The 11,120-nt window shown below is 31.9% G+C and overlaps 1 protein-coding gene across 1 annotated transcript; it reads left to right on the top strand.

The window, feature by feature from the left end:
- The first annotated feature begins 846 nt into the window (after positions 1-846).
- BOB1 (HSP20-like chaperones superfamily protein) lies at positions 847-4,834 on the top strand. Its single transcript, XM_007038969.3, has 6 exons — positions 847-1,339; positions 2,747-2,919; positions 2,998-3,046; positions 3,904-4,070; positions 4,332-4,415; positions 4,566-4,834. Exons 1-6 carry the CDS (start codon positions 964-966, stop codon positions 4,602-4,604), a joined length of 888 nt encoding a protein of 295 aa, XP_007039031.3. The 5' UTR covers positions 847-963; the 3' UTR covers positions 4,605-4,834.
- Positions 4,835-11,120: the final 6,286 nt, after the last annotated feature.

Here is an 11,120-nt window from a genome sequence, read left to right as displayed (position 1 = left end):
TGGCAAGAAAAGATTTTTCTTTTCTTTCAAGTTTCAACACAACACGTTTACTTTTGTCTTTCTTTGGTGGAAAAACAGATGCTAGTCTTCACAGCAAAAGATGGAAACTTTAATCAACCATTCGGGCTCTCGTAATGTGGAAGTTACCCAATAGCCCAATTGGATAGAAAGCTTTTAGCAATTCTAAAATTCTCTACTAGGGCAAGAAAACCTATACTAAGCAAGGTATGAGAAATTGTTATGTGGTTAATAAAAACTAGTAAAATGTTCAATAAATAATGCATGCCTTTAGACAAAAGAAAAAAGAAAGAAAGATATAACAAATTAAAAAAATCATTATTGTCACTAATTCGAATAGTGATTTTAAGATGTTCACTACTCAAACTCAATTATTAATAATAATTTTTAATATATTATTTTTTATTTATAATTTTTTGTAATCAATGTAATATTTATTTAAATTCATTAATTATTTTAAATATAATTTTTAATTTTAATTTATTTTTTATAAACTAATTATAATTATACATAAAATTAATTTTAAATTTATTTTAATCAAATCATTAAACAAATTTAAATTCAAATATTTAATGAGTAATGCAATATTCGAGTAGGAATTTGAATCATAATTTCAAATTTTAATAAAATATTTATAAGATTTGAGTATGCTGACAAATAATAAGAATCGAGATAAAATATTTAAAAAATGATAAATATCCTATGAATTGATATCTTTTAAAGTGAAAAACCTTGAGTGTGAACGGTAGTAGTATTTATAATAATTTAGAGATAAATGAGGGACGTTTTAGCAAATATAGGAAAGCAAGGTTCTGGAACTCTCGGGTTGAAATCTTGGAACTTCTGTCCTTTCCTGTCCGTATATAAACCCTGAGGGGACTCCAACAGCCGACCAGACGTAAACACGCTCGGTGACCTGAGCTAGACTTATTTTAACTAGTCGTCATGGCAATAATCTCCGACTACCAAGAAGAGGAAGCGAAACCCTCAACTTCTTCATCGCAGCCTCGTAAACCGGTGTCGTTTAACGCGAGCTTGGATCCGTCGAACCCTGTAGGGTTTTTGGAAAAGGTTTTCGATTTTCTGGGGAAAGAGACTGATTTGCTTCGAAAAGAGAACGTCGATAAGGAGATCGCGGCGATGGTGAGGGTTGCGAAGGAGAAGAGCGAGAAGAAGGTTGAAGAGGTAGCGCCGAAGGTGGAGTTAAAGAAGAAGGAAGTGAAGGAAGAGAACGAGATCAAGAAAGAAGTGAACAAGGAGCCAATGGACCTCGATAAAAAGGATGATAAGAAGGAGGAAGAGACTAGCTCTGGCTTGAGAGGTTCAAATTTCTTAATTTTTAAATTTCTTATTACTATTATTTATTTGTTTAATTTAAATGCGATTATGCAAGGCTAATTGATGGGAAATTTGGGGAAAGACGGAAACTTGAGGTTTTCCTTTTTTAAAGTAATATAATCTGAAGTCTGCATTGCTAAATGTTTGTTTCCTATTGCGTGTTTAAACTTTTGGTGATAGCAAATGTTGAAGAAAATAATTAAAAATATTTGGGGTGGTTAAAAACAATGTTTAGAAGGAGAAAGGTTGTATATTGTTGGATTCTTTGGGGTTTTAATTTGTGTTTATAGCTTGGTTTGCCTGTGTTTGTGAGGAATGAAGTGAAGAAAAGTAACATCCTTTTTTCTGTACTGAAACTTGACTGGAGGCTCTTGTATTTTGTATACGGCAAGCAAAATCCCATGTTAAGCAAGCTCGAGCTCAGTTTTAAGCATTGAGTTTATAGTCAAGGTTGAGCTTTGTACGGTACCAAATACTAATGATGTAATGCTTCTGCCCTGGTCCCTCTATTTTTGTCATGGTGGTATGATAAGTGAATGTCTATCACTGAAAATAAAGTTACTAGTTGTGGCTGGGTGTGAGGGGTTATTTCTTATTCTTTGGTTTGTAACTAGTTATTTTGTTTTCTAGAGAATACATGGAACTATGTTGGGTGGAAAATTTTTGTCCCTATACGTTTTGGTGTAAGCAGGGAGCTTTGATTGAGTGAAGCTTAATGGTTGTCTTGGTGTAAGTAGGGGTTGGTTGGTTTCCTTTTCCCTGTGCTTGGCATTCACCTAAAACATTTTTAACAGCTTTTGGAAATGTGTTGTTAAAAAAACCAATGTTTGGAAATTGAGGTGGGTAAGTAGGAAACAGATGTTATACTTTGGTTCAATCACTCACCAAATGTTGAACCTTCTGTAGATTCTGCTAGCCTTGGATGTTGTAGATAGCTCTAGAGCTTCAATGATTGTGCAATTTTTTCCTTATATGTTAAATTTTATAGTTTTCCCTCTCTCCATATTTCTGTGGCTGTGGGTATGTTGGTTTGTGTACATGTGCATTCTCAAAATTGGGGCTAATGGTAAGTGTAAATGGTATATTTTATTATATATGGTTGTATCTGTTAATTCCATCAGATGTTTGGCTATGAAGAGATATAAACGCTGTTGGAATGCTGGAAAAAGGGTGTTCTTTACTTTCTGCTTGTGTAGTGTCTTCTTTTTATTTGTTGTGGGGGGGGGGGGGGGGGGTGGGTGTTGTTGCATGTCAGTTGGTGTTAATATATGATTAAGTATTGCTGGGAGATTTTGAAATTGATACTGTTAGATGCATGTGAAAGTGAAACTAAATACTAGTTAGATTACTGACTGTCATTGATTGACCTTTTCTTAAAATGTTTGAACAGTTCCAAACAAAGGCAATGGTCTTGATCTGGAGAAATACTCTTGGACACAGACCCTGCAAGAGGTCACCGTTAATGTTCCAGTTCCTAGTGGAACAAGATCAAGGTTTGTTGTGTGCGAGATAAAGAAGAACCATCTAAAAGTTGGACTCAAGGGCCAGCCTCCTGTTATTGATGTAAGTTAGTGCATATGCTGTCAAATAGGTCCTAGTTGGTTTACATCCAAATAACATATTTCTTTTTTTTTTTTTCAGGGGGAGCTTTTACAGTCTGTCAAACCTGATGATTGTTATTGGAGCATAGGTATGTTATCTTAAAGAAAATGAGAGAAAATACTGCAAATCAGACACTTCTTTCAGCTTTTTCCATTTTTCTCCTATAGCCAGAGTTTACAAGTTGCAATTATTAAGTTATTGCTAGTACCATTGTGGATATCTGCAGTTGTATTAGTATAGTAACAATGTTGGGTGTCCAATGTGTTAAATTTTTAATTAGAGTTGTTAATTAGTTAAAGAATTGAGCTTTGTAGTTTATACCTATAAATGTCCAAATATTTTTTAAAGTGGTGGCATTAGAATTAATGCAATTTCTTTATGCGCAGAATTTGCTTAACTGTTGTAAAAATGAATTTTATTTTGTGACCTACTAATTTTGAAAACCAATTTTAATTTGTTTTATAGTGATACAAACTTGCTCATTTATTTAAACTCCATTTTAGTAAACTCTTTAGCCATATCTGAAATCAATTTTCTAGCTTTGATTGAGATGAGTTCTCATTTTCTCCCCTAGTTTTGTTTTCTTTCATTATATGCAAATTACTTGTAATTTATGCAAAAATGCTTTTGAATCTTTTTTTTTTCTGTTGTTGAGAGAAAAAGGGTTTATATTTTTGTTAATTTTATATTGCATTTTAGTCTTGTAACATGTAAATTTCACCTGGTATCACTGTTGTTCCGTGACTCTATCTTTGTATTGTTGATCAATTATTTATACCTGATTATAGAAGGCAATATTTTTTTCAAGATTGTTTATATCATGCCATTGCAATTGTGATACCGAAAGTCCATTTAAATTTATACTTTTGTGGAAATGAACTAATACCTTTTGCAATTCTACAAACATATTGCTAATATATAACAATATTCCCACACTTCTTGTAGAGGATAATTGTTCCCTCTCAATCCTTTTGACAAAGCACAACCAAATGGAGTGGTGGAAATCATTGGTAAAAGGTGATCCTGAAATTGACACTCAGAAAGTTGAACCAGAAAACAGCAAACTATCTGACTTAGATCCAGAAACACGACAAACTGTGGAGAAGATGATGGTAATTAGTTATGTCTTTTTCATTTTATTTTGCTTCTGGGTAGTTTCTATCTACCGCAAGCGCTCTCATCTCAGATCATGTCAAATTACCTAACGTTCTTTTTTTTTTTTTTTATAATTCCAGTTGTGGTTGTACTTATGGTTCTGTAAGAGATTTTGCTTGTCTCATAAGTATTGGTCTTATACATTTAGGTTATAGCCTTTTTCTTTTGTAAACTTTGATTCATTTTAATTGTACTTTTCAACTTGTTCTCCCGCGCAGTTTGACCAGAGACAGAAGGCCATGGGCCTTCCAACCAGTGATGAGCTTCAGAAGCAGGAAATTCTAAAGAAATTTATGTCCGAGGTAACTACTACCCTCAGGAACTTTGACTCGCATAACTGCATACCCACCACATATACATATTGCTGTCCTCTCCTCATCCCTACTTTATTACTTCCTTTATGGAGCTTTAGCTGATGAAATCTGCTTAACTATTTTGTTGATTTTTTGTAGCATCCTGAGATGGACTTTTCAAGGGCAAAGCTCATGTAAACGGGGGCGCACTCCGCATCTATCTCCAGTCGCATATATGTAGGAGTTTTATTGCTTTTTCCCAGTGAACCTTTTGCGTGGATCCTTTATTTTGGTTGGGGCAGCAGAAATAGAAATGAATGAGGAACGGTTTGAACTTTGTTCATAGGGGGTATTATAAAATTTTGTGACATCAGCGTTTTTTTAGACTTGAATTGGGAGTAAATTTAAGCTTTTAATTGCTCTCGTAATTTCAATGCTCCTTTTTATCTCGAAGATAATTTTGCCTTGAGCATGGTAAAAAACCGGTAGGGACCTACAACTCCTGCCCTAGGAGCGTGACAAGCACCTTGACCCAAGTGGTAAAACTGATTGTCCTTTTCTAGGAGGTAGTACTGTATTATATTTGATGAGAAGCCCTTGGCTGCTGCAAATTAGTTGTACCCCTAGTCGGGGGACCAATTGGTAAAATTGGCTGAGGGGGAGTTGAGGCCTGAGGGTCAAATTAAGTTATAGATACATGCCTATAAATATACAAGTGTATATTATGTTGCTAGATGCTAGAATTTGTATGCCTTGATTGGGAGATCAACGATCCCCACACGCTCTTATTATGCTATACTAGTGCATGTGGGCTTTTTTCTATCTATTTTTTTCTTTCTCTTTCTACCCTACTCTTTGTTTCTTTTTTCTCTTTTTTTCTTGCCTTCCACGTGGCTAAATGAGGAAGCTCCTTTGGGTCTTCTTTTTATATATGTTATAGATTTGAGGCATTGGGTGCCCTGGATACATCTTTAGGCATTGGCTTGGGTTAGGCATTAGTGGTAAGGTGATGGTGGCCTGGTGTCAATCCATTACCGCGAGAGCTACAGTGGTGAGTGATGTCAAACCATTATGTTTCAGTTTACCTTTAATTTGTTCTGAAATTGATTGTTGTCTGGTGCTTCATCCGCTCCTTATTATTGAGGAGCAGTTTTTTCCGATGCACAAAAATAAAAATTCCTTCCAATGACAAAAAGGTTTATTCATTCACGCCATCGACTGAAGAATGAATAAACTGTGGACCTTTTATTACAGAAAACCTCTTCCTTCTCTCTCTGGAAATCGGTGGTCAGTAAAGCTGGGGTTATTTCTGCTGGCACCGCTGGACCACAGATAACCTAAGACGAATGCAACTTTGCCTTGTACGTTGAAATTTTGTGGTGGACACACTCTTCTGCCCTGTTCAATTTTCTCCGTCACTTGCGGCTCATCGCCGACAAACGAATATATCCACCAACCAACAGCTTTAAGAATTACTACTCTACAGGTTCAATTACACATTAATCGTAGATAAGTCTTGCAAATAATACTAATTTATTTAGGAAATTTAGGTTACTAAAAATGTTAATTAATTATATACGATTCGAAAGTAGTAAGAGGCTATTGAGAAAATATTTGTAAAATTATTAAATACTAATTGAGGAGTTTTACGAAAACTAATTCATTTTGAGGTCATTGATTTAAATGATTGGGGTTTACTAAAAATAATAAAGAAGCATATGTGAAGTTAGACATTGAATTTATTTTAATCAAACAGCATTGAGTTTATTATAATAGCTTGTTAATTAAATAATCAACTGCGTGGAGCTAAACTTATCCTTGCTGCTGCATTTATCTGCTTAAAAATCAAGAACCTGAGACGTTGGCTTGACATGAATTATGGAGTCCCTCATCACTTAGACTTGTCTACCCTGGGTGGGATTTCATCAAAAATCCAATAATTAATGAGAAGGCCCGAAGTCGACAAAATCTGCAAGTGACAAAACCCTCACCTCTTTCACTTCCCAAATAGTGGAAGCTGCGACCACCCAACAAAACGTGCCCAGAAAAGCCACGTCCGTCACCTCCAACGCCCTTTTCCCTAGAAAGTTAGTCTGGTCCTGAGGCACCCACCACCAAACTTGTCCGATTCCGGGGCAGGTCCTTTTAGCTACCCTTCCCCTGAAAGAAACTATTTATTGTTTGCTTTTTCTTTCTCTTCTTTTGTTTTGTTTCCTATCTCTTTCCAGAATCTGCCTTACCCTTCTTTTACCAGCCAAGGCCAAGGTGATTTCAACTCCGCAACAACATCTGTAATGGTCCCTCAGTCCCCTCGTCATGTCCATTTTGCATTTACATCCTTCCCTGAAACAATTATTGTCAATACAGTTTGCAAGGTAAACCTTTTAGTGACTCACCCAATGATGGACTAAAAATATTCCATATTCTTCTGCTGCTGTTTTACAAAATAGAAGAATGTGTCCTTTTCCATGAATGTTGTATTTCTTTCTTCTTCCTGTTCTTCTTCTTCTTCTAATACCGAATTTGCATGTGCATCGAATTACTTACGAAGGAAAAATAATTGAGCTCAAAACATAGGGAGATATATATATATATATATTTATTTATTTATTTATTCAAGTCAATAATTAAATATGAAGAGAGTAAACTTTTGTGGGATCAAAAGTTTGGTACAAAAGTCATTAATATTAACTATGGAATTATTAAAATTTTGGTCACAATTGTTTGGTCATTGTCACAATTAAACTGATGCTGATGCGTGGCTCTGATATTAGAAGCTAAGTTACAAAAATCTTTTTATTGCTAACAGGCACAGCCATGGCAACTGTGCATTTCAGATGTGATATCAACGTAGAGGTGCACTGCAAATTTGATCTTATGCTCATGAAATACAAGACAAAAGGATTGGAACTCTTTATTTATTGTCATAGAGTAATCATATATATCACTTTCATGCCATTTCTTTCAAACGAAGAAAAGAACAACTAGATTTGAGATTGAGGGAACAGCATGCTCCTATATTTTCAAGGTTTTCTTTTCTTTTCTTTTCTTTTTTATGGATGGATATTTTTTAGATTTCTATATGTGGAATTAAACCATTGCAGCCTTAGCTAATCAGGTTTAATATATTGTCATTGTTTAATGTTTCTTTCAAAAACATTCTATTGTACCTTGAAAATACACTAATCTAAGGATATTTTTCTTTTAATTATTTTATGTTGAATTGATTCTAATCTAGCCAGATCTTCATTATCTATAAACTATTTTGTTTTTGATCGAAAAGAATATGACCTAAATTATATACATAAAATACCACACAAGTCTATATCCTCCTGATAGTAATCATAAGATATTTAATTAGTAACTCCTGGATTTATATGTTTGAGCTATGCATGCCTTAAATAGTTATAATAAATAAATATATATATATATATATATATATATATGCTTCAACCCAGAAATGAAAAAAATAGGTAAAGTTACCAAAGCTGATGATCAAAATGTAAACAGTTAACATTATTTCTTCAACTTGGTCAACAATAATCTCATGTATGCAGCAAAGAAATATTTTAACCATTTATTATGGGAAACTCAATTAAATTCATTTGGTTTGTTAATTTTACTACTTTTGTTTTTGTTTCTAGATAAGTTGTTAAAAAGCGAAAGTAAATTGTAGAAAGCAAATTATATATTATATATGATTTATTAAAAATGTACCAATATTTTGGAAAGCAACATTAGTTCTATTGTAATTATTGTATATAAAGCTAAATTAATACATTTTAGTTCTCAAAACATCATAATTATAACTTTACCAATGTAATATTTATTTTAATTTTAAAATAAAAATAATAAAGTTTGGAGAGTGGACAAATGGTTTTTTATAATATAGTAATAAAAAAGCATTTCACGTACAATTTTTTATTACAATTTTATAATTATTGATTTATAATAAAAAATTACATAAGAATTTACTATTTATACCTGTAGGCTTCATATATAATTGGTAAACACTACAAATTTATAATTGTGATTAATTAATTATAAAATAGTTAAATTATGCAATTAGTACTTGTACTATGTAAAAAGTATAAATTTAGTTTCTATATAATAATTTGTGTGAATTGGGTTCTTGTATTTTGTTAATTTGTTAAATTCTAATCTTTAACTCTAATTTTGTTAAATTTGACTTTCAAATATGTTGATGTGGTATTTTGATTAAGTTGACATAACACTAATAGAGATGACATGATATAATGCTCGTTTACCTAGTAAAAATGTCAACTCTCCAAGTGAGGTTAACAAAGAAATTAAAAAAACACCCTAACTCTAAATTAAAAATTAAATGAGATTAACAAAAAAACAATTAAAAACTTTAAAAAGAAATATGATTAAGGGAGAAAGAAAAAAAAGTCTACCGTCGAAGAGGGAAAGGGAGAATCAACTTTATTGATGTTCAATGACATAGAAAACATTAACGATGAAGATGACGACTGGTGGATAGCAGTGGAAATGACTGCATCTCAGGCTAAGCTTACGCACTTAAGCTAATTCAAAGATTAAAACGTAGTTTAGCTAAATGTTCCAGCTCTCACCCAATGAGAGGCATGCCACAATGAGAAAATGAGCGAAGGAATCTTATTCTGGGACATTAACTTTGAAAAGGCAACTTGGGAATTCAAATCCTGATTGATGGGTTGCCAATTGCCAAATATCCAAACAAGAGTGCCACCTTGTGATTGCAGGAGATGATGCGGGAATAGGGGTTTGTACAGTTCTACGAGTCTTTAACTGGACAAGTTAAGGTATCAATGAAATTTTCTTGTATATAAATGCTTAACATAGCTCTCTGAAGAACGCAAGCCAATAATCTAATAAAGCTAATGTTGAAGGTTTACTCTACATTGACAGATAAAACCAGACATCTTAATAAAATTCAGTTAGTTTTTCAATTTTAGATGGATATAGAAATGATGTAAGTTGTAAGAGTTATATCTTCAAACAATAAAATGTATCCGAAATTTTGATTTTTTTTTTTTAAAACTGCTTTTGAATACGGAATTCAAGGTAAGGAAAATAATGGGTTTTCTTTTTTAAGATTCAATTAGTTTTGAATCAACAATTCTTCATTGAAAATTCAACTAGTTAATATAAAAATTTTGTTGTAATCTCATCTAATTTTTAATTTAGAGTTAGAATATTTTTTTTTTAATTTCCTTGTTAAACTCACGTGAAGAGTTAGCATTTTTTTGTTAGGTAAACGTTTTGCCATGCCAGCATTACGCCTCGTCATCTCTATCAATGCCATGTCAATTTAGTCAAATGTCATGTCAATTTGGTAAAAATGCTACATTAGCATATTTAATGGTGTTAGAGATAGGGATTGAGATTAACAAATTGACAAAGTACAAAGACTCAATTCACATAAATTATTGTATAGGGATTAAATCTATACATATTTGCATGGTATGAAAACCAATGGTATACTTTAACTTTATAAAATTTATATTTGATACACTGAAAATATATAACTATTATATATTGTCAGACCATCAAGTGATATCAATTTCATTATAAAAGTAAATTTAAAACTTTTAAAAATTTAAAATTAAATATTAATAATTTTTTAAAAATATATTATTAAAAATAAAAACAGTTTGTTTTTTACTCTCCACAACTCCCTTTCAACCGTCCTTTTCTTGTTCTTCCTTTTTTTTTTTTTTGTCTTTCTCGGACAATGAAAAAAACTTACAAGTCCCTAAAAGTTTTTAAATTTAAACCCTTAATTATAAGGCAATAATACAGAAGATGTGTTCCCATCAATAACAGTTTTTTCCCCAAATTTTCACGCAGTAGAATAATGTTTGACAAACGGCGGAAAAGGACATTTAATTTGTCACTCCCCAAGAAATTCCAAATAGCTTCGTAAGTCATAACGGGACACAACAATTTATCTGCCACATAATCCGGCAGATACGACGACGGATGACAGTCCATTCTTTCTCTTCCTAGCTAATTAAATTACATAACACCAAACAAAGCCTTAAAAGAGTTTAACATGTTGGCCTTGGCCAGTCATATTCAATTTTGGCGCCCATCATTAATTTCTTTGTTCCGACAATAAATTATTGAATAAAAAGGTCCAATGAAAAAAAACTCTTAAGTCTGATGATTGATCAGTAGGAACGTTGTGGAACTTGGGATCAATTTGGATTCGAAATTATATAAAATAAATACCTACTCATCAATAAAACTTTATTAAATTCACTAATTTGTACGAAATTTTATACAATATCTTATTAAACTAATTCCTTTTACTTATTTTTATCCTAACTATATTTCTTAACTAAACGTGTAGTTAATATAATTAATAAATTATTATTGTCAGGCCAGAGCCTCCTTCATGGCCCCCCAAAATTTTTAATTTTTTTTCATTACAGATAAATTTTTAATTTTTTTTTATATATTCTCTTAATGGCCCCCTCAAAATAATTTTTTATTTAATAACTAATACAAATAAAAAATAATAAAATAATTTTACATCTCTCACTCAACTTTAAAGTTTTTTTTTTCAATTTATATTATTATTATTTATTATTTATTAATTATTTTTATTTTTATTCTATTTGCTCATATATTTTAAGATTATGTATATTTTTTTTTTCAAATTTTTACAAACTATCAACCATAATATTTTTCTTTCTTTTTTATTAT

Source organism: Theobroma cacao, chromosome 3 (genome assembly GCF_053813885.1).
Source record: "Theobroma cacao isolate CCN51 chromosome 3, ASM5381388v1, whole genome shotgun sequence".
NCBI classification, from domain to species: domain Eukaryota; kingdom Viridiplantae; phylum Streptophyta; class Magnoliopsida; order Malvales; family Malvaceae; genus Theobroma; species Theobroma cacao.
This window is presented reverse-complemented; position numbering and strand designations above follow the sequence as displayed.

What these genes read in the sequence shown, in the direction of transcription:
- BOB1 (XM_007038969.3), top strand. Translation starts at nt 964, where the DNA reads ATGGCAATAATCTCCGACTACCAAGAAGAGGAAGCGAAACCCTCAACT. An exon ending in TGATTGTTATTGGAGCATAG is followed by an intron (nt 3,047 to 3,903) that starts GTATGTTATCTT and finishes CACTTCTTGTAG; the next exon opens with AGGATAATTGTTCCCTCTCA. An exon ending in AAACTGTGGAGAAGATGATG is followed by an intron (nt 4,071 to 4,331) that starts GTAATTAGTTAT and finishes TCTCCCGCGCAG; the next exon opens with TTTGACCAGAGACAGAAGGC.